At 42.0% G+C, this 22,128-nt stretch overlaps 2 protein-coding genes across 3 annotated transcripts; one reads left to right on the top strand and one right to left on the bottom strand.

Annotated features, from left to right (window-relative positions):
- Nucleotides 1-115: 115 nt before the first annotated feature.
- zgc:153169 (uncharacterized protein LOC767799 homolog) lies at nt 116-4,439 on the bottom strand. 2 transcript variants are annotated; one of them, XM_042065424.1, is made up of 11 exons: nt 4,267-4,439; nt 3,925-4,038; nt 3,555-3,693; nt 2,791-2,947; nt 2,406-2,451; nt 2,053-2,091; nt 1,836-1,924; nt 1,316-1,331; nt 934-1,001; nt 686-790; nt 116-248 (listed from the first exon to the last, which is right to left on the bottom strand). In XM_042065424.1, the coding sequence occupies exons 2-11, from the start codon at nt 4,031-4,033 to the stop codon at nt 144-146; spliced, it is 873 nt and encodes a 290-aa protein (XP_041921358.1). In that variant the 5' UTR covers nt 4,034-4,038; nt 4,267-4,439; the 3' UTR covers nt 116-143. The 2 variants fall into 2 exon arrangements, with proteins under 2 accessions (XP_041921358.1, XP_041921360.1); XM_042065426.1 differs by having other exon boundaries at nt 934-995.
- A 62-nt stretch (nt 4,440-4,501) lies between these two features.
- LOC121685105 (actin-related protein 2-A) lies at nt 4,502-21,192 on the top strand. The gene is made up of 9 exons (XM_042065423.1): nt 4,502-4,657; nt 6,849-6,959; nt 10,102-10,317; nt 11,989-12,061; nt 12,282-12,418; nt 12,601-12,750; nt 18,050-18,195; nt 18,555-18,687; nt 19,597-21,192. Exons 1-9 carry the CDS (start codon nt 4,610-4,612, stop codon nt 19,765-19,767), a joined length of 1,185 nt encoding a protein of 394 aa, XP_041921357.1. The 5' UTR covers nt 4,502-4,609; the 3' UTR covers nt 19,768-21,192.
- Nucleotides 21,193-22,128: the final 936 nt, after the last annotated feature.

The raw sequence follows: 22,128 nt of genomic DNA, 5'->3' as shown, positions 1-22,128 counted from the left end.
GGCTTGCCTAGGCCTACTAACTGCACTCATGTGTAGGCCTATACCTGTAAATTATGGCTATTGGATCAGACAGTATACAGCCCTAAAAACACACACATACAGGAAACAATTTATAAAGAAAACATTTAATAACAGGTTCTGAATTAGGCATAAGAGGTCGAAGACTGTGTGCATTTCTGTACAGATTCATATGACTGATTCCAAAATGTGTATGGGAACTCAACAGAAGAAGCAGTCCCCACCTCTCCCTGTGGAAGAGTCAGTGTTTAGGCAAGAGCAGATGGAAAGCAGAACCAAAGACATGCTGACCCTTAACCCAGAGTAAGCCAAATACATTAAGGTATTCGTTACCATATGAAAGTTTTCTAAAGCAGGTCTCGCAAAATGTATTATTTAATAGCCTATTTAAGGTGACACTGTTGGTAGAACATGTAAACACTAAAACATTAACTTTTTGGAATTTGGTGAACTAGGCTACTGCAGGTTAAAACTATTTTTATATCAGGCATCTTAAAGACAAGATTAGGTCTTAAGTCTAGCCTACATTGTTGTGAACATTATTATATAATAGGGCAATTCCAGTTTTGCATGGAATTGCCCAATAGTCTCTACAAACGACCACTATCTCTTGTAAAACATCTTTAATGGTAACAATACCACAGCTAACATTATCATGATGTAATACCTTCATGTTCAAAGCAATCAGTCCAATCTCAAAGCATTTGTCCTGGCCGGTTTTCATCATGATGTCAGCAAGGACAGTATGGCAAGCTTCTCTGGGGGTTGATCCCTACAGAGCATAGAGAGGGTTTACGTCAGTCTATTTGGTTCATCTCATTGATAGCAATGCATTTAGGGATATTCATAGAACAATGAGATAGGAGAATGATAAATGACACGCATTTTAAAGTTGAACAAAAATGCCAAGTTTACCTGTTTCATCAAATGCACCACGTGGAAGCTTGGGCAGAAGCACATGATTTTATCTCCATCTCCTGTGGCTGACATGGGTTTAAATACAAACACCACCTCAATGCAACATGTTTTAAAATTTTTCATGGAAATACCAACATTTCAATCTGCTATAGAAGCCAGTAACCTATGATCTGAAAAAAAAATCACCATATGCCTACTATAAGTGGTCCGGGAAATACAGACTAATGACTTGGTCCTGCGAAATCTTACCGTCAGAAGGGTGCAAAACAAATCAGAGCTAAAATCTGTGAGTAACTTGAACGAAAAAATATACAGACCTGATTATATACAGACCTGAGGACAGCATGAACAGTAATGAAAGTAAACTCAAGAAACTAACCTGCTGCTGCACCAACCTAGGAAAGACAAAATGTTGTTGTTAACATACTTTAATTCTTAAATTAGAAAACGGTAATAAATGATAAAAAGATAAGATAATTTACATATAGTGATTACACTGCAGTGAAAACCCTAGTTAATGGGATGCTATTTAAATCTATTATATCAAATGAGGTGTTGAGGTACAATATAATGCACAATTCACTATTGTCTACAGAAAATGTTGTTTTGTTTTTGTAAAAATTGTAAAAAGTTTTCCTTTTTTACATCTTACTGGCAGGCTACATTGGGAATGTAACTGAAGCCCTCTGTTTGCAGAGTGTATGCTGCAACAATTAGCTTCCACTATAATCAAAACTAGCTACTGAACCTGACAGCAGTGTGTGCACATAAAAAAAAATCAGTCTTCTCAAACTATTTTTACAAAGCACACTCGATATAGCTTGGCTGTTAGACTATGCATTGGCATGTCCATCCATGCTTAAAACTCCTAGTTCCACTTTTACTCACTGGGTACTTACTGTGCGGTCTGCAAAAAGGCCACAACCTGGCAGTGGAGAGTCCCCAACTCTCCCAGGGGATTTAAAAGGGGCTCCTGATGTGGAAACTCCTAAAATTTCAAGTAGAAGAAAGCTAAAGAAGGCTAAACAAAGCCAATATATTTAAAACAAACATGGCAGCTCACTTATTATAGAGATAAAATTAGTACTGGACATAGGTCTAGATGTCCGTCCTCACCGACTGTTATGTTTCCCATGAGGTCCAAGGCTATAAGTCCTGCGAGATTCAGAGTAACAAATATTTTAATTGATTAAAAATCTTTTCAATTTCTTCAGGGAAAAATAATACTACATTTATGTATTTATTCAAGCCTTAATCATTGCATAAAAAGGAGTCATAACAGTCATTGACAGTTCACACAGTTAAGGTTTTTGACCAAGTGTGAAGGGACTTGGACACCCTCTAGTGCATACAATGGTTCACTACAAGCACATCTTCAGGTTTAAGGTAAAGGATCTAAAAATTCACTATGGGGGAAAAAATCAGTGTGATGTAATGATCTCAGGGTAGAAGATGATGTGAAATCTAACCTAATGTATCGTGACCACTGAGCCCTTTCTTCTTCTCAAGGAATTCCTTTAAGAGAACACAAAAGAGAGATTCACCGAAGGCCTATACTCCAGCTGTATAATCATGAGCATTGAAAAGTGAGCAACGAGACTCCTTGACACCTTCCTTTACAATAATAGAAAATAACTGTCTATAACACAAATTCTAACTGATTACAAAGCAAAGATAACACAGATTCTACTAACATTTACAGCATGCCACTGACAGTGGAAGATAAAATGGCTAATCATTAATCATAGGGAGTGTGTATCATCCTCTTTATAGCTGTAGTGTTTTTTGTTGTGTAGTGTCCTTGCTTAGCCTGGCATTCATTATTCATACCTGGTTTGTAGTACAATGGGTTACCTGATAAGCAGAGGCAGAGCGGTCGCTTAGCAATTTGTCATTGGGCTCCACTGTAATGCCCTGCTCCACAGCGAACTGTAGAGCACCCTCTCCTACCAGCAGACTGTGAGGGCTTCTCTCCATCACCTTGCGAGCCACTTGACATGGCGTCCCCACCCTGACCCACACACAGATGAGTTGGATTAACATTCTGAAAAGCACTACAGGAAAAGAGCCTACAGTATGCCCTGTACTGTTGAGGACAATAGATTAATTATAGATTATGTAAGTAAAGGGAGAAAAATGGATGTATATTTTTTCATAATAACAGTGTTAGAAAGTTGAATGGTGAATATTTACAGTATGAGATATATTTCTTTCATGGGAATGTAGTTTTTCTTTGTGATTCAAATAAACCTAATTATTCAGGGTTAAGGACTAGACAAAAGCAATGATTTGTTTACATTAGATGTTGTTTATCAAAGGTCACCACAAAATGTGTATCAAAATGATCAGATCACAATGTTTCTGTTAAACATACATCTTACACACCCATTTCATTTAAATGCCTAATTCAACTGCAGAGAGACAACTGAATTATGGCAGTCTGAAGAATCGGAGCCGTGAGTGGAATGTGAGGACCTCATTGAATCTTATCTGGTTTTCTCCTGCTGAAGAGGCCGTAAGGTCTTCACTCTCTATTGGCTGATGAGTAACTACACAGAGTCCAAATTTAAACCCTTTATCCACTGGAATATGTTTTTAATATTTTGTATTGCTCTTACCCTCTTAGTGCAGCAACAGCCCCAAATCTTCCAGGGGTGCCCTCCATTATTGCCGCGTCACATTCTACCACTCCAATGCTGTTTGGGAATCCTCCTCGACCCACAATATGATGTCCTGTCTCCCTGTCATTTTCCACCCCTGAAAGTCAGAGAATGAAATGGATGTTATAGGCCCACGGAAGGGTATGCTAACTTAAAAAAAAAAAAAAAAAAAAACATTCACTGTTTAAGTGCCATATTTTGGCTGATCAAACGTAATTGAAACTATTTCTGAGGACCAGGTCACCAAGAGAAGTATCAATACAGGTGTTCATGGAGAAACCAGGCAAACCTGTTTGTCGTTGAACAGGTGCAGCAAACCTGAGCTCACCTGCCATGGCTCTCTCTACAACATCTGTGGCAAGTTGACCTGACAAAATCAAGTCCCTCATTTCCCTCACAGCTGGGTAGGAGAAAGCCCATGTCCCAATTGCAGCCATCACCCCTATGTTTAAAAGCATATGCATACAATTTAATAATGATTGATGCATATTCCCAGAGGTTACATTTTCTTCATTAATCATATGGGATTCTTAAAGCTCTTATCCAGTTTTCTTCGTCTTGGAGGTTCAAATGCTGTTGTATTTCAGGCGTAGGCCTACTTATTGCATTGATTTAACTGTCTCTTGAAATTCCTTTTTGATACTGGAGGTGTACATAACCAAATACTTGCCTTACAATGTCACAAACCACAAAGGTATTTTAAAATAAGACACGGGTCCAGTCGGTGCTGATTTCTACCTCTTCGTGCAAAAACGTCTCTGTATCACCTCCCATGTCAAAGCTATGTGATAATGTGACTGGGTTGTAGGTCTGTCATTCACACTTCATTGTCAAATAAAATCATTACATTCTCTTTACCAAGCCACTATTTGCTATTGTCTTTGTCAATCATCTTATGTAGTCAACGTGTTCACAACACCGGAAGATACCCTTTCTCATCGCCGGGGTGGCAATTTCCGGCTTGCTGAAGAAAGTTGATCAGGGAAGGTCTACTGGTTCCTGGATTTTGAAAAATGGATAGCCAGGGAAGGAAAGTGGTGGTTTGTGACAATGGAACCGGGGTAGGTCACGAGACATAATGCTGCTGGAAGTCGATTTTTATTCACCTGATTTTTTTTCAAGGTTGTTTGACTGGGAAAAATCAGATTACCCTAAAACAGGAAGTCAGTAGTGCTTAGCTAGCAAGCTAACTGGGTGGGTAGGGAGTGGAATGTGTTTGTCAGCTTGATAATAATGTAACACTTTCAGGGATGTACGCGAAACTTTGTGTACAATTTTAACACTCTGCAGAGTTTGTAACTTTTTAGAACGACAAAGTAACTAGCTGGGTGTTGCATTGTGTGTAGAATACTACCGGTTCCGCTCATCCTCTGTGATGTTCCATAGTCTAACTACGCTCATAACCAATAGTCTTGTGTGCGTAAAATGACTAAGTTAGTTTTTTTCTGATTATTCACGTGACTGAATAAAGTCGGATCAATGCAATTGGTATTATTATTGCTGTATCGTTAACATGCACCATATTTTTCATTTTCATGTAGCCTACTTCGCCTTCGTCCATTGGTCTTTTTTTCTGTCAGAGCAAGAACGCTCATTCAGTTCTCTATGTGGGCGAGGTTGCTAATGTTAGCTGAATGAGCTAATCTCTGCTAGCGACAACGTCAGCTGATGGACGGATAACAACATCCATTCGTGATTATTAGGACTGGCAGTAGCATTTCCTAATGTTCGGTATATCATTTGCATTGGTGCAATAAATGCTGAATTGCCGATTGGTTCATTTTAGTAAGCACGACTTGCCTATGGCTATGAGAATAGCCTATAAGAGCCCACTGTCATGTTGGTATTCGGACCTATGTCACCACTTTTTCATTACCTCAATAGGAGGTGTGTCCTCCTTTTGACAAGACTTCCGAATCGATTTCGCGATTGGTTGTAGTGAAGCGCTCATTAGTCAAGGAAGCGTCCATGTGTTTCCAAGCAGTTGTCAACAAATAGCTGTGTAATTTACAAGTAATTGCTGATTCGTTTGTAAACGTATTTAGCCCCTGAACCCAAACACTGCTATTGAGTAAAATATGATTTTCACACGCAAATAAAATATATGCCAGATTCATCTAGGATTGCGCTCAGATCTTCATCTGTCATCCAGAATGCTATAGCCTACCCTAATGTCCGAAGCACAGCTTTGGGGGAAACTAACCATTTCCTCTATCAGACAGTTTAATTAAATGTATACTTGGTAGGTCAAATGGTCAAATCCTTACATCAGCTGGACTTGTGGTTCCTGCTTTGGCATGGCAAGCCTGTGCAGTCAGACAAAAACCTCAGTGAGTCTGTCTCAGCACAGCACTAGCATGTTGGCTGAGCGTGCTCAGTAGTGAAAACACTGGTGCTGCTGCCACTGCCTCGTCTGGCTCACAGACGCTGCTCTCTCAGGCCAATGAGTCAGAGGGAAGTGAGATCAGCCGTTTTTAGAAAACCACACCGCCGCCTAGGCTGGGGCCAGAGAGCTGGGCCTGTGCTAAAACAGCTCATCTGAAGTCAGGGCCTTGTGAGAGGATGTGTGGTGCAGATTTGTTCAAAGCTGGCAACGCAAAGGAGTGGCTTGTGCTGAGACACGACAGGTTGTTTGCCACCTCTGCTGAGGTTTGTGTGTTTGTAGGTTAACTTTTCCTCACCACATTTCCCCACATCACATGGCCCCATATGTGGCCACACTATGATGTAGTGATGTTCAGCATTGCTTCAGACCATGTTTTACTGAAAGGAGCGTTCTGGGGTACATCCGGTATGCCTTAATAATTTAAACTGTTTGGGTATACTTGCGAGCATAACCCAAATTTCTGCGGCTCACAATAACATATACAGCACGAACATGTTTGGGGTGACAAGAATGTCTTGTTTATATTGCTGAAAGTGAGTTTATATTAATATGGAATTGAGTACTGCCAAAAGTTTACTTTGCACTCAGGTCAAGTTGAAGTAGGTCTGTGCAGTGTCTGACCAGACCTACTTCTGTTGGTTTCTGGAGCCTATGTTAACCCTTAAAGGAGAACCGTCACACCGGTGTGACGGGAATGTTGGGAAATTAACATTCTAAAGAATATCTGGGTTCATTGAATTCAACATAGAATTTTAGAACCTTCAATTGTTGCGGAACTTAGAATGTTCAAAAACCTACACCTTTAAGGTTAATCACCTTCTTTCTCTGCCTCTGTCCTCTCCTCTCTGTTCTCTCTCCTTCCTTAGTTTGTGAAGTGCGGCTATGCAGGGTCCAACTTCCCTGAGCACATCTTCCCAGCGCTGGTGGGCAGGCCTATCATCCGCTCCACGGCCAAAGTGGGCAACATTGAGATCAAGGTAAGGGCCACCTCTGCTTCATCACCACGTCCCCCAATATGGAACATCACCTCTGAAAAACAGCCACATTGTGCTCGCAGACTGTTGTCTCTGTAAAATCCTCCCGAGGGAATCCAGCTCAGACTCCCCAGACACCACTCAGGAACAAAATTGATCTCTCTCTCTCTCTCTCTCTCTCTCTCTCTCTCTCTCTCTCACATACACACACACACACTCAATCTCTCTCTCTTTCACACACTCACTCACTCCCTCTCCCTCTCTCTCTCTCCCTCCCTCTGCCTCCCTCTGCCTTTTTCACACTCAGACTCCTTCAGCTGCTCTGGGTTTCCATCAAACGTTTTAATGCACATTTTGATCATTCGAATGAGAAATCCTGACTGGAAACACTTGGAATTTGCATACAATCTTCTAATGCCTATAACAAATTGCTTCGCTACAGTGGGGTGGATTAACTAACTCTCGATTTGCATAGGTATAATGTGATTAAAGTTGAAAGAAACAGTTTTGCATTTGTTGCATTTTTATCTTCGTGTTTCCATAAACATTGCCCTGATAACCTTTCGTTTTGATCCCACAGCTGTTTAGAATGTTTCCCTTGATTAGGAGATAGTCCAGTTTTTCTTTCACATAGCACACATAACGCACGCAGATGTGCATTTCTTGAGCGGAACTGTCATGAACACATTGACTATTGGCTTCTACACACAGTTGCGTGCGTTGCAGTGCTAGAGACGCATCCCATTTACTTTACATGGGCTCACGTCATCCATTGCCGAACTGAATTGTGGGTCCGTTGCGTCGCGTTTCTCCCGTCGCTCGCGTTAAGAAGTTCAGCTGTTACTGCACCGACAGACGGCACCGGCCAATCAAGCCAATCGACGGACGGCACCAACCAATCAAATTACGGTTATACTTCAAGTCATTTGCATAGCTACCGTCGAGAACACCCACTGGCATGTGTTAACTGAACGCAACTGTGTGTAGAAGCCGTAAGCGAATGAGCTGAATGGAAACCCAGCTTATGATACCCTGAGGTATCTCTCACCTGTCAGTCTCTCTTGGAATGTCCCTCATCTCTATTCTCTCTCTCTCCTCTCTTCTCCCTCTCCTCCCATGTTGAGATAGAGTAATAAGAAGATGGTAAGTTTGCTGTACCGTGGTGTGCCTCTCTGCCCAAACTGCCTGTTCAGGGATGTGATGCAGTGCTGTTCTTGTTAATGACAAAACTCTGACCAAAGCGCCGTCTCTTTCCTATCAAAGCGTTGGTTAGTGTTTCATGTACTTGCTGCATTTTGTTTGAATTCTTTGAACATTGTTTAGTGCTTTAGAGGTGTATTTGACTGCTGTTTGCTTTTCTGGGTCCAGTCGTCAACAGTTCTCCCACACCCCCTCCTCCCTCGAATGTTCATTGGAGAGGGATTGAACACTCTGCGTTGTTTTTATTTAACACAACATACAAATTAATCCAAACTTGGGACATGGAATGTTCTACTGATAACAGGTGGTGATCTTTGGTAAAAGGAGTTTAGGTTATTTTTCAGATTTCAATTGGCTTAGCAAGACATTTGAGGTTAAACGCCATTGCCACTAACAGTTGGATATTAAAATCAAAATTTAAATAGGTTTTAAGAGATTTTCCTTTTGTGTGCCTTAGTCAGTTATGACTTAGTTAGTCATTTGCTTGTATGTCAAACAACAAATGCCACTGCAGGAGTTCCCCTTTCTCTGGGCCATAGATAGATATGTGGCTAAATGTGACACATTACCAGATGACGTTGGGTGACCATTTTTCCTTCCTGTATGTCCTTCTCCGCTTCTTTATTGGAATTGAGAAAAGTCCAATCTGGCCGTTAAATGCTTTTATGGAGAAATCTTCATAGTTGTTTAGCGTCTGATCATTCATCATCACCCAAATATTTCACAGATAGACAAAGCTATCTATTTCCCCTTGAATCTTCTGTAATAGGCAGGAGCTCATGGGACTGTTCCTTTACACAAATTTCACTTCTGTTATATGTGGTCAGCATCCAAATTTAATTTCTGATCTGACTTCATGTTTGCATTGCAGTTCATGCAGTGAGTTTAAGCCTCTCAAATTAACCAGATTAAAATTCTTTCAGCATTGAATGTTATTGTCTCTTAGTAGTTCATTTACAGTATTTATATATACTTTCATACTTGAAAGTATGAATACTGCATGAAATTGCTGTTGAAGAGAGTCAGGAAGGATTCCCTTTGCTGCTATGCAGGAACAGTCAATGGCAGTGCAGATGAGTTTGAACGCACAAGTTGAGCACACAGGAAGTTGATCAGACGGCTGCATTTTGAGGACAGAAGCTCCTCATTGGAAACACATGGGCTTCCCAGACTAGGGCTTTATCAGTGCCAAAGCACACACACTGTGCACCCTTCTTTTCTCGGAGAGAGAAAACTAAGGCATGCAGCACCGGATGAGAGGGAGGTGGCTTGGTACCCCCCATGCAGAGTTTCATACGATGGCAAAAGAGATTTACCCTAATGAGGTCATTGCCGCATGATGTAGGTAATGGTCTCACATGAGCTGTTATTAAACCTGTCACTTGATGTCTCAAAAATTGACCTCATTGTAGACAGATAATGGAATGAATGGCTAGAAGCCATATATTTTTTCAGTGTGACTGACAGTGACTAATACTAAATTACTAAAACTGGATGCATGGGATTTTTGTCTTGTGCATGCTGGATAACTGGCTGGTTCTGGAGAAACCTTTCTGCGGTATATGTGCGTTCATTCATCCCATCATTCTGGCTGTGCAGCTTGCCTGTGCTCGTTTTGAGCCAAAATGCAGGCTTGAGTTGTATACCATTGCAAACACTCCAGAATGGGAAGAAGAGAAACTAGTGGATGTGCTTCTAGTTTTGGCCCCTATAACTCTCACATCAGCAACAATGGGTATAAAAGTTTCTAATGGCCTATTTTATGGAGATTAACTGACTTTGAAAAGAAAGTGAGACGTAAGACAATTTAACACATTTCTCCCTCTGCTGGTATGGTTGTTGAAAACATTGTTTTTTTCAAAGCATCATGGAAGATATCTGAATAGTCACATGTGACTATTGCCTCTTTCTCACACGATACCCTTTGACCTTTAACCTCTCTCAGGACCTGATGGTGGGGGACGAGGCAAGCGAGCTGCGCTCCATGCTGGAGGTCAACTACCCCATGGAGAACGGCATCGTGCGCAACTGGGACGACATGCGCCACCTCTGGGACTACACGTTTGGCCCTGAGAAACTCAACATTGACTCGCGCAACTGCAAGATCCTGCTCACTGAGCCGCCCATGAACCCCACTAAGAACAGGGAGAAGATCATTGAGGTGAGCGATTCAGTTATCTACATATGTGAACTCCCTTTTTTTTGACGTAGCCTTGATGACTTGCCTTTTTCTACTCTGATACAGTTTCCCCCTATTTCTAACAAAGACACAACATTTGGTTATTTTTAATCAGCTAAACATTATCAGTTTATTATTACTTCAATAATTTTGCTGTCAAAATAAGTCCACTGAGAGAGTGCAGACTATGGAGTTCAAAACAGTTCAAAACAATCGTCAGACTGACCGACCATTGTAACTGCTGGCCATGTGTGCTCAAGGTGTGGGCACAGATGCTTGGTGTTTCTTAGCAGTGGCACGTACCAACCCTCCCACCTGGGCCTTGCGAAAGTTAGTTTGAACTTCCTGAGCAGCATACAGTGGGGAGAATAAGTATTTGAACCCATGCTAAAATTGACTAAAAAGAAAAATATAAAAACATCTGTTAGAAATTGATCTTAATGCCTTAATTAAAACAAATAGTAAAAATCCAACCTTTAAGGACACCAATTGTCTTAGTGAATGAAGAATGTATCGTAAATAAATAAATAAATGTTCTTCCTTAAATTACAGGGGCAATAAGTATTTGACCCCATAGAGGCAGGCAGATTTTTTATTTTTAAAGGCCACTTATTTCATGGATCCAGGATACTATGCATCCTGATAAAGTTCCCTTGGCCTTTGGAATTAAAATAGTCCCACATCATCACATACCCTTCACCATACCTAGAGATTGGCATGGTGTGTTTTTCAGTTAGCCTATTAGCTGGTTTGATTTGCATTGAACCCAATGAGCATTTTAGTCAACTTTAGCATGGGTTCAAATACTTATTCTCCCCACTGTATGTCTTCCTAGTGCTCTCAGTACAGAGAGTAACTCGTACAATTAAAATATGTATTTTTGAATTGGAAGGGGTAGAATTTACAAGTCGTTTACCTCATTCGTGTGGCAGAGATGAGATTTGTTCATGTTTATCTTGTTTTGTAGGCCTCAAGAATGCACATTTTATTCTTCAGCATATACCTTTATTTTAGAAGAATGCTTTTTTGATCGATTCACATTTGACTGACCTTGAGCATCCATCAAATGACACATCTGTCTCGTATGGCATAATATATTAAAGACAACAACCAAGGTCATTGGTAAATTCTCTAAAACTATGAATAAAATTGGTGAATTGTATTCATAGTAACTGACCTCCATGTCTGGAGCCTGTGTGCCATTATTGTGAAATAGTTTCATGAATGAATGAAAGACCTGTGTTGGTAGTGTCTCTCCAGGATGATTGTGTGTGTGTTTTTGTGTGTGTGTAACCTATGTGTGTTTAGCTTGTGAATCACACACACCCTCATGCTTTCACACAAGCCCTGGTGACTCTGAAATAGTCAATAATTCAGGAGTGCCTAACCGCACGACTCCTGACGACAGCTGATAGGATCTCTGTGTGACCTGCAGATTACCTTCACATTTTCTGCTCTCTCTGTCAGTTTGACTTTCTCATCTCTGTGTTTATACACACCCACACAACCATGCAAATTATTGGGTATATTAGTTTCATGATTTGTATAAGTCAAGCTTCATGTTTTGACCATGTCAATTGACCTTTTCCTCTATAGGATGTTCTCCTTTCTGTGCAATTGTAAATTTTTTTATATTGTTTGTCTTTTGTGCAGGTGATGTTTGAGACATATCAGTTTGGTGGTGTTTACATCGCAATCCAGGCTGTGCTCACTCTTTATGCTCAAGGTAGGATAGAAAGTATAGATAAATAAATATGAATCATTTTGCTGCATGATATTTCTCTTTTTCAGTTGAATTAAATATAATAGGATAACTTTTCAACTAGGTTTCATTTCCCCCATAGGTGCTAAATTCACTTCCAGAAATTCTTTTATCTCTTTCCTGCCAGAAAATGTATAAAATCTTCACTCCCCAATCCATGATGGTCGTGTGCTTGTGTGTGCAGGTCTTCTCACTGGAGTGGTTGTGGATTCAGGAGATGGAGTCACACACATCTGTCCGGTTTATGAAGGTTTCTCTCTTCCCCATCTTACCAGACGACTAGACATTGCAGGGCGTGACATCACTCGCTACCTCATCAAGGTGTGTGTGTGTGTGTGTGTGGTTACTATGTTACAGGCTTTGGTTCGTGTGCATCTTCGTGGGCAGCCACATCCGTTCAGGGAATGTTCGTTATGCTTTGGCTCGTGCATATGTAGGGCAGTATGCCCACTTATTCATGAATGTATTTTGAGTGTATGTTTCTTGCTGTGGTGTACATGCAGCTGCTGTTGCTGAGGGGCTATGCCTTCAACCACTCTGCTGACTTTGAAACGGTGCGCATGATGAAGGAGAAGCTGTGTTATGTGGGCTACAACATAGAGCAGGAGCAGAAATTGGCCCTGGAAACCACTGTCCTCGTGGAGTCCTACACGGTACGTACATACATACACATGGACTTTCATCTCTTCCAGAGGAACCACGCCTCATGCATATGTGGTCTCACTATTCTCATATAATCCTGCTTTGTAAATGACATTGTTGAAGGAACACACCAACTTTTTGTGAAATGAGCTTATTTTCCGTCTACCCCAAAGTTAGATAATGGGATACTTACCCTTCTCTGTTTGTGCAATAACCCAGTCTCATGTCATTAGCCTAGCTTAGCATAATTCACTGAAAGTGAGTTATACCAGTTAGCCTAATAGCTAGTCTGTTGGCTGTTGGCCTGCCTTTAAGAAGCCAAGTGTTTGGAGAGTTAGCTTCAGCCAGTTAGCATCCAAGTTGGCCACTTGTTCGACATAATTTGCAGCCATCTGTAATGTAGTACCTAATTTGCTCGCTTGTGAAAATGTGCCTGGAAGTGAGCATTTTTAAAGATGGCGGTAGCCAATAAAGTATATTTTTTGCTAAGCTAGCCTAGTATCGACAATTGAATGAGTGTTGGTGGTATTTCCTCACTCCAGCTTTATGTAATACCTCCATATAGTCTGGACCAAACATTGAAAAAAGGCTTCAGAAAAGAGGCAGTAGGCTTTTTTGAGGAAAAGTTGTTATACAGCATTTTTAGATAGTTCAAAGGGTCCTTAAAGGAGAATTCCGGTGTGATATTGACCTAAAGTGTATCGAAACATGATACCGAGTGTGAACGTATGTCTCATAGCCCATCTCGGCTTGTCCCCTGCACTCCAAAATCTGGCGCTAGTTAGCCGATGCTACCAACATCTTTTTCAATAGTGGTGCTTCGGCATCGGGCTAGCCATGCAAATAAATCACTGTTTTACACCCATTTACGAGGCTCAATGTATCTCCACACTTCATTGGTAGACTTCCGAGGGCCCTGACATTTAAAACGAGACATTGAGAACTTTGAAAAAGCACTGGTAGTTTACTTACAAGACGATTTATACAGACAGTATCTTCACGAAGTTTAGCGTTTGCAGCCATCTTGAATTTAGTCACGATAAGTCGAGCAACGAGTAAGAATGAACAGGTATGATAAGGGATCAGATTCCAAAAATAATTCAGTGGAAATGCATGGATTCCAGTTGCTGCTACTGGAAGAAACTGGAATCCATGCATTTCCACTGAATTATTTTTGGAATCTGATCATACAATACAAATCCACCATATAACACATTTTTTTTTTAGGTCCCAAGTTTCTCAGAATTTTCATTTAAAAATGGATGCCTTGCTCTCAGGCGAGAAAATACTGGTAGATAGGGAAAAAAATTAACTTCTATGTATCACCACAAAACTTTCCCAGTTGGTGTCTTACATTAAGACAAGTATTTTTTGTATTACAAGTTTTCTGAAATGTAATGTTTAAATATGCAGATGAGGCTTAATCTACTGAAATATGCACTAATATGCACACATTTCCAAACTTAGGCTAGGAGTACTACTATGATCGCATCAGAATGGCCAGTTTTAAAATACTAAGGCGGCTTGACACAACTTGACACTTTGCTTGTACTATTATCAGGCAGGCTTCCTACATATGAACTTGAGCATTGATAACATTGTTCGTTGCAAAGAATTTACTTTAAAGACGTTTTTGTTAGCACAGGACCTACATTGCCTTGTCTTCCGGTTGTTGCCATAGGTAAGGTCCAGTGTTGTTATTTTAAGGAAACTTCTTCTATACAAACAATGTTCCCAATGCTCGAGTTCATGTGTAGAGACCCTGGTGATACTACGAGCAAAGTTTCATGTTGTGTCGAGCCTTCTTAGTGTTTTAAAAATAGCGATTTTGATGCTATTATAGCAGTGCCCCTATCGCTTCCATTCAAAAAGCCAATAGTTTGGCCAGGGACCAGATGATAACTACATCCATAGTGAAAAGACAAAAGGCAGAATGAAATGGGACAATGCAGATGAAGATGCTTTGCTTGCAGTCTTGCAGAGGTTTGGCCTTTTCTCTGCCAACCTGTCCCAGACCCTGCAAAACATTGCAAACTTGGCCACGCAGGATATTGAAAGCGAGCTGTTGACAGCACCACAGAAAGGTCAAAGTCAATTAGATACATTTGTTGTTGAGAGGCTGTTGCGCAAGTATTTAACGTTTGCGTCTTTGTTTGAAGTTAAGAAGTCATCCAAAAACTGGAAAGGTGAAAACTGTCAAGGCAGACCGAAACATTCTGCAACGCATCATTGCTGCATATGATGCAGGGCGCCCAGTCAATCTTGACAGCATTATGATGCATGAACTATTTGTTGTGCCCTTGTCTCTGGCAGATGTAAATGGACAGCTTCGTTCAGGTTCAAAGGCAGTGTTTACTAAGATTCTAGCTGCTGGCATTCCATGTCCCAACCACCTTGATAAGAGACCTTCGGGATGAACCAATGCTACATACTTGAACAGAAGTAGCCGCATAAAATCCCAAGTAGGCTACTCTCGCTGCACAAAATAAACATTAGGCTGCGTGGGACAACGCTTCTCCCGCATAGCCTACCTCCTGGGAATGTATGAATCTTCAGTGCGTGATTTCGAGTGTTTTTCCCCCATAAGTAATTTAAATACTCGATAATGTAAATTTGCACATCGTTAAAACAACAATCACGATATTATCGCAGACTATATATATCGCCCACCCCTAATTTGACCTTATATTTAATTTAAATTAAATTAAACATAGAATATTCATCTGTGGCGGCCGATTTTTATTTCGTGGCCCCGCCACAGATTAGTCAATGTATGGGAAACACTGTGATTTAACTTGAAAGTATACATAATGAAAGAACATTTTGAATATTTATTTTGCATAATTGATGCCTGATTATCCAGATATGGATTTTTATGTGCCTGGACATTTTGTGCTGGCCATTTAATGTAAACAAAAGAATGAATGGGGAAAATAAATGCTTACACATGAAGCTAAATATATCCACATACCACAGGTGGACAAGCAAAGCGTGCACCTGGGTAAACACTTTTGAGAAGGTGGTTGGCCACTTGACAACCATGTGAATTGAAGATTTGTTCACTCCTGTTGTTCACCCCTGTTAAAGGCATTGACATTATATTTAAGTCGTCAAAAACTTTTTGTCACAATTTGTCATGTTTTATAATGTTTAAGCAGTATCCAACAGATATATTACAAACTACACTTAACTATTGCTAACATTTTGAACATGGTAACAAGTAGTTATACACAGGAGAGATGTTACATTTCTGAATGCTATAGGTAGGGAATTTCCCACGGCGGCCAGTCAACAAGAGACATCTGATCATTCAGACAAAAAAGAGAAAGTATAGCATAGGGGTGTTGTGGCTGGTGGAGTTTTTAAGGAGTGTTTTATTGTTTCCAGGACTCCTCACAGGGAGATATTAATGTCATTCATCTTCTCAGGATCTCATGTTGCACAGGGTTTGAACAGTAGGGGGATTTCCTCTGTGGCCCTTGGTACTGTGCTTTGGATATATGCCTGAGCACTGATTGGGTGGTCTCATTGTGGGCGGAACACACCTCTGCCCCAGGGGCAATCTGTGATTGGTGTGTAGGCGGCAGGGGGGAGATGCAGTGCTGACCAACAGTTTCTTTCGTTCTCGTGACTTGACACAAAAATGATTGAAATTGAAAAAGCGTGTGGGTGGAATTTTCCTCCAGAGGTTCCATCTCTTTCTCTTCAGAAGTAGGCAGCATAGTAGGGAGATGATGATGAGGATGATGATGATGATGATGATGATGATGATAAGGGCGATCTCACTACCTGGTCACCTTCTCTAAAACATATACAAAAAGTCTTTAAAGAGAAAAAAAAAACCTGCTGAGTGTTAGCCGAAACAAGGAGGGCAGTGTGGTTTCAGATCCGCCCTCGACCCGCCGCAAAACATCATTTCCTGTGCGGCCGAGCTCCCCACTGGCCCTGCTGCCTCCACCCCCGCCCTTCTCCGGCCAGGCTGCTCCGCATTTCTGCCTCTGGCTCCCCATCAATGGGCCCTTTATGTGCGCCCGGGCAGACGACGGCCATCTTGATGATGACTCACCACTGGCCAGTCAGTCCTGGATGTGGCCGCCCTCGGCTCTGGCCTATAGGGGTCTGATGTGGCCTCCCTCTCTCTCTTCATCTCTCTCTCTCTCTCTCTCTGTCTGTCTCTCTTTCCCTCTGTCTCTGTTGTGGTAGAACATCAGATTATCTAGGCGGAATCTCGTGGACTTTGATGGAGGAATCTCTCTCCGCCATGATGGAGGATGCCCGGGCCTGGAATGAGATCCGGGTGATTGAGTTTCTCCGAAGAGACTGGCGTTTCAGAGAGGATCTCTCTCTCTCTCTCTCTCTCTCTCTCTCTGTCCGCTTGCCACCGGACCCATAATAGAATTTGATTACGCCGAGATTTGATCTGGAGCACAGAACGGCATGGTCTGCATCACAGAGCTGGGCCAATTGGTTTCATGTGCTGTCCACATGCATCACATTCACTCATTCCATCCCCCCACCCCTCCTCCTGACTTCAAAGTCCATATGAAACATGATTTGAGAGGATATCTTCACATAAAAGAAGCACCATTAGCTTCATAATGCAAATTCAATCCGGCTCAATCACATTTGAACATTGTCCTGAGGCACTTCCAGAACCTGAGGGCTTTAAAGCCTTTCCCAGAGTATGTTTGTGGTGGCTGAAGGCTTTAGAGTCTCCACAATTGAGAACCTTATGCAAAACATGGCTTAAAATGGGGGCTGTGGGCATATGGTGCATCCTGGCCTGTGAGTGGTAGAATGACAGGAGCAGGCAACCAAAGGATGGGGGCCAAAGGTGTGATGGAATGACTGAACTACGAGTCGCAAGTGGACCAGGTGTGCAAGGAACAGCATGTGTTTATAACATAGTAAGGCAAAAGTCAACATGTAGCAAAAGACAGAGCGCAACAAGGACTAGTATGTGCACAGACTGCATATGTTCAGGGGAACTACAAGGAACACTGCAATAACATAAAGCGTTAGGCAGGGGTAACTTTAAAGCTGCAACACCAATCTGCTCTAGATCCCCAGAATGGACCAGGAGAAAGAATGTGTTTGACAGACACAGTATTGAGGTGGAGTGTAATTTATATTTTTACAGACAAACAATACAACTCGGTAGTAAAGAAAGGGGGTAATATGACTAATGAATATGGTCATATTGTTCCAACATACCTTACCTGTTTCTTACCCTTACTACCACTTCTTGTCATTCTCCGACCGTCATGACCCCTGATTTCTCTTTAATTTTTCTGTCCATCTCTCCCACAGCTTCCTGACGGCAGGGTTATTAAGGTGGGTGGGGAGCGCTTCGAGGCCCCAGAGGCGCTGTTCCAACCGCACTTGATCAACGTGGAGGGGGTTGGAGTGGCTGAGCTGCTCTTTAACACTATCCAGGCCGCCGACATCGACACCAGGTGAGAACTCTTCCCCTTCAGCCTAGCAACGTCTAGCCTTAAAGGAAAGGTCAAATAGAGGGTGTCGGTTCTCGCTTCAGGTCTATTTTTTTCTGTTGGGCAGCAATTTCAGGTATATACAGTGTTTATTAATTCCTGCTAACCATTTCAAGTTGTGTAATTATCTCAGTGCCTTAAATTGTGATGGTATAGTAATGGGTCATTTTCATTTGGCTGCTTGCACATGCATAGAATGACGTGTATAAATAATGTTCAGTTGTTCTTTAGATCATTCCTGTTTTATGCCACTAGAGTTCCTTTCTACTTATGGCACCAGCCACCAAGGTCTTGCACTTAGTGTTCTCTCTTCCTCGTGTCAGAGCGGAGTTCTACAAACACATTGTTCTATCGGGCGGCTCCACCATGTATCCCGGGCTGCCCTCTCGTCTGGAACGTGAGCTGAAGCAGCTGTACCTGGAGCGTGTGCTGAAGGGAGACGTGGAGAAACTCTCGGTGAGTGGACTGCCACTTGGCACAGACGGCCTCCCCACACCCCTGGGTTCTGTACTCTCTCGTTCACTTTGAATAACAGTCAAATTATAAGAGAGAATTTGGGGCCTCGGACATGAAATAAATAGGCTTTTTTCGAAGTACTTTCTCCCAATGTCCTCTTCTGTAGTATCTTTTACACCAAGTGGTGCATGTGGCTTCACTGCCGGGCAGGGCATGCCCCATAATGTGGTCAAAATCAGCAGGCGTGTGGCAGCGAGTCTCAAGGCTTGCACAGGCCGCCTTCGGCCACTGCCCTGGACGGGCAGTCTTGTGGAAGCCTTTTTGGCTGCCCACTGCCTGCGTGTCGCAGCCCTATTTTTAGAGGATCAATTACATTTGGAACGCAGGCTACAGTTAAAGTAGCATGTCTGTCTGTGGGCCGGACTGACCGTCTCTGCCCGTCTGTCCTCGCATTGTTTTTAAGGTAAATTAGAGGCTCATTTTTCCCTCATGTGTCAACTTTCATGAGGGTCCCCAAACAAGCCACCTGTTCAGCTTGCAGGCCAATGATAATGGATAATAATAGACAAATCATGTTGCTGGAACCACGCACACAACAAGGATGCATAGCATGAACACAGGCATGTTTAGATTGCCTTGTTTGCCCACATTGTTTGGAGGACTTGGGAAGGCTATTTCATTTAAGGAAGCAACAAGAGAGTGGGGGCCCATCACAGTTGGCGAATTGTGGGATTTAAATGGTCACACACACACACACACACACACACACACATGCACACTGATGTACTCGGACAAGGTAGACTGGTATGCCGGTGTGGTTTGGCATTTCTCTCTCCTGCTACTGTCATTGCATACTTGTAATCGTGTGTCTATTTGCTGCCTCACCAATCCCCCCCACCCTCAATACAGAAATTCAAGATCCGAATTGAAGACCCCCCACGACGTAAGCACATGGTGTTCCTGGGCGGGGCGGTGCTGGCAGACATCATGAAAGACAAGGACAACTTCTGGCTGACGCGCGAGGAGTACCAGGAGAAGGGTGTACGCGTCCTGGAGAAGTTGGGCGTCACCGTCAGATAAACCTACGAAAACAACCCCCCCCCCCCCCCCCCCCCCCCCCCCCCCACCCCAACCACTCCTCACGGACCCACACCACAGCATCTCCTCCGATACGATACCATTATATATACGAAAACAAATATCTATCATTTCACTTCACTTCCTAAGTTCTGCATCTTCTTTCACAGATTCACGCCATCCATAGACAGAGGGAGAGAGAGGGGGAAAAAAGGGAGGGAGGTGTTGTTAGGTGGGGGGGTTGAGATTTGATATGTGGGTTTTGGGGTAGAATCCCTGTCTCTATTCTCTACTTCTTTGGCTAGGGGGGATGCCATTTTACCCCAAATAGTAACCATAGTAATTGGACAAACCAAATTAACTCACCCATTTTGTTGTCATGATTACCACTTGTCACCCCGGCCAACGTGCTGGGATTGTTTTATAGGCAGGCTTCTCAGAACGAGTGCAGGTTTCTCTTTCTTTTCTTGGTTTTTGTATCTCTCTCCCTCCTGTCTCGGCTGGCTTATTGCACCAGGCATATTTGTCCTTTGAGAAGACAAGTCCTAGGTTACGGAATTGGTCCATTTGGGTGTTTTGAAGTCAAAGTGCGCTTTCTCTTTGCCCTGGTTTGGGTTTGTAGTCTGTAATGGCCTCCAGTTGACCTCTTCTCTGACCCCTGGATGTTATTTAAAACCAGGCATTGGCCAGACACCCCCCCCCCCCCCATCCGCCCCCTCCAGAATCCTTAACAATTCCATATGAGGACTGTTCTGATTTCTGTGTCAGTGTCTTTATTATTATGATTTTATATAATTTCTTTTATAGAAGGGGATTGGTTTGTATGTTTTCTTCTGTTGGATGATGTAGATTTATTTTCTTCTTTTCTTTACGGTCTATCTACTTTTCATATGCTTTCTCTCTTTCTTTTGCAGTGTATTACTTTCATTGTGTCAGTGTTGGGGCACAGACATTTGTAAAAGTCATGTGTTCATTAAGAAGATGTCATCTTCACTCTGACCCTTTGAGAAATTCCTCATATTTTATTGCTTTTTTGTTTTCTTTTTGAACTATGGGCATCTGTAAGGACTCTTATAAGGGGCAAGGATCCCCAGATTCTGCTATGGTCTGGTGTCATCGCTAGGGTCATTGGGGAGAGAGTGTAATGGTCAAAATGAAGAAAGGACCAGGTGTCTTTGGGCATGGAGATGTTTAAAAACCAACGTTGAGGTCTCTGTCTGCCCCTCAAACGAACGTGTGTACATTGAAGGCACTTCATACTCAATATATAACTATATATTATTTTTTTTCCATAAATGTTCATCCAGTGCCAAGCGCAGTTATTGTAACTGGATATTTTTTGTCGTTTTGTTTTATTTTGTTTTGTTTTGTTCATAGCATAACTGCCTAACGCTGATTTAAATAAAGAAAGTGATTTATAAATTGTCATTTGTGAGTTTGAGAAATGAACATACTCCTAGGTATGTACTGCATTGCACTCCAGTAACTGGTTTTATACTGCACATACCATAGTATTGTTAGACTGTTGTGTCTTTAAATGTAATGTAGGAAATGTGCCCTTGATTGTTTTGACTTGCTGTGATTGGGCAGTTGAAGGTAATATACAATTAGTTTATTTCATGTGTGTCTAAATTAATGGAAGTGTAGTCAGCTGTGTTTTGGCTGTGATAAGCACGCCATCGATAAACACGCCACCAAAGCATTTCTCAAAATTCAAGTTCCGTACTGCTTGATGGTATGCTGTGTTTTGGCTGTGATAAGCACGCCACCAAAGCATTTCTCAAAATTAAAGTTCCATACTGCTTGATGGTATGTCTAAATGTCGGGGTTATACTATTCTAATGTGGAACATTTTTGACGACGCTGAAGTGATAATTCAACCTACTATGCTGAGGAGCAGGCCTATCCTTCATGGTTTAGGCGTAGGGTGAGCTAGTAGCCAGCTGGGGGCGTCGTAATGTCACAGTCAAGCCCTTATGCTGTGACCTAAAAAGTCTATGAGTCCCTGATCAAACTTCAATAATGATGGGAAGCTGCCGACAATACTTTTGAGGATTTCTTTATCATCAATACATAGGCTATAGGCCAACCCAATACATTTATTTAGTCTCATGAAATGGAGTATGTTGATCACAGAAATAATTTGACTTTGTCTTCAAAACTGTATGAATTGTGTCTAGTTATAGGCCTAAAACGCCACTGTCATTGCAACAGATTCTGATGACAAACAGTGAGTCAGTTCTTCATGAATATCAAGAACTGTTTGTTAGTTAGGCCTATTTGAATATCAAGAACACATTCAAAGAGCTGCCGTTGCCCATCGGGAAAGCTTTAGCCTACAGAACTCATCACTTGTTCGATTTC

Source organism: Alosa sapidissima, chromosome 16 (genome assembly GCF_018492685.1).
Source record: "Alosa sapidissima isolate fAloSap1 chromosome 16, fAloSap1.pri, whole genome shotgun sequence".
Lineage (NCBI taxonomy): Eukaryota > Metazoa > Chordata > Actinopteri > Clupeiformes > Clupeidae > Alosa > Alosa sapidissima.
The sequence above is the reverse complement of the archived record's forward strand: the minus strand, read 5'-3'. Positions and strand labels throughout refer to the sequence as shown.

Bases quoted from the DNA above. Each gene is read 5' to 3' on its own strand.
- zgc:153169 (XM_042065424.1), bottom strand. From the start codon at position 4,033: ATGGCTGCAATTGGGACATGGGCTTTCTCCTACCCAGCTGTGAGGGAA. The intron at 3,694-3,924 runs GTGAGCTCAGGT...TCTGACTTTCAG, and splicing joins TGTAGAGAGAGCCATGGCAG to GGGTGGAAAATGACAGGGAG. The intron at 2,948-3,554 runs GTAAGAGCAATA...TGTGTGGGTCAG, and splicing joins GCTGTTGCTGCACTAAGAGG to GGTGGGGACGCCATGTCAAG.
- LOC121685105 (XM_042065423.1), top strand. From the start codon at position 4,610: ATGGATAGCCAGGGAAGGAAAGTGGTGGTTTGTGACAATGGAACCGGG. The intron at 4,658-6,848 runs GTAGGTCACGAG...CTCCTTCCTTAG, and splicing joins TTTGTGACAATGGAACCGGG to TTTGTGAAGTGCGGCTATGC. The intron at 12,062-12,281 runs GTAGGATAGAAA...TTGTGTGTGCAG, and splicing joins GCTCACTCTTTATGCTCAAG to GTCTTCTCACTGGAGTGGTT.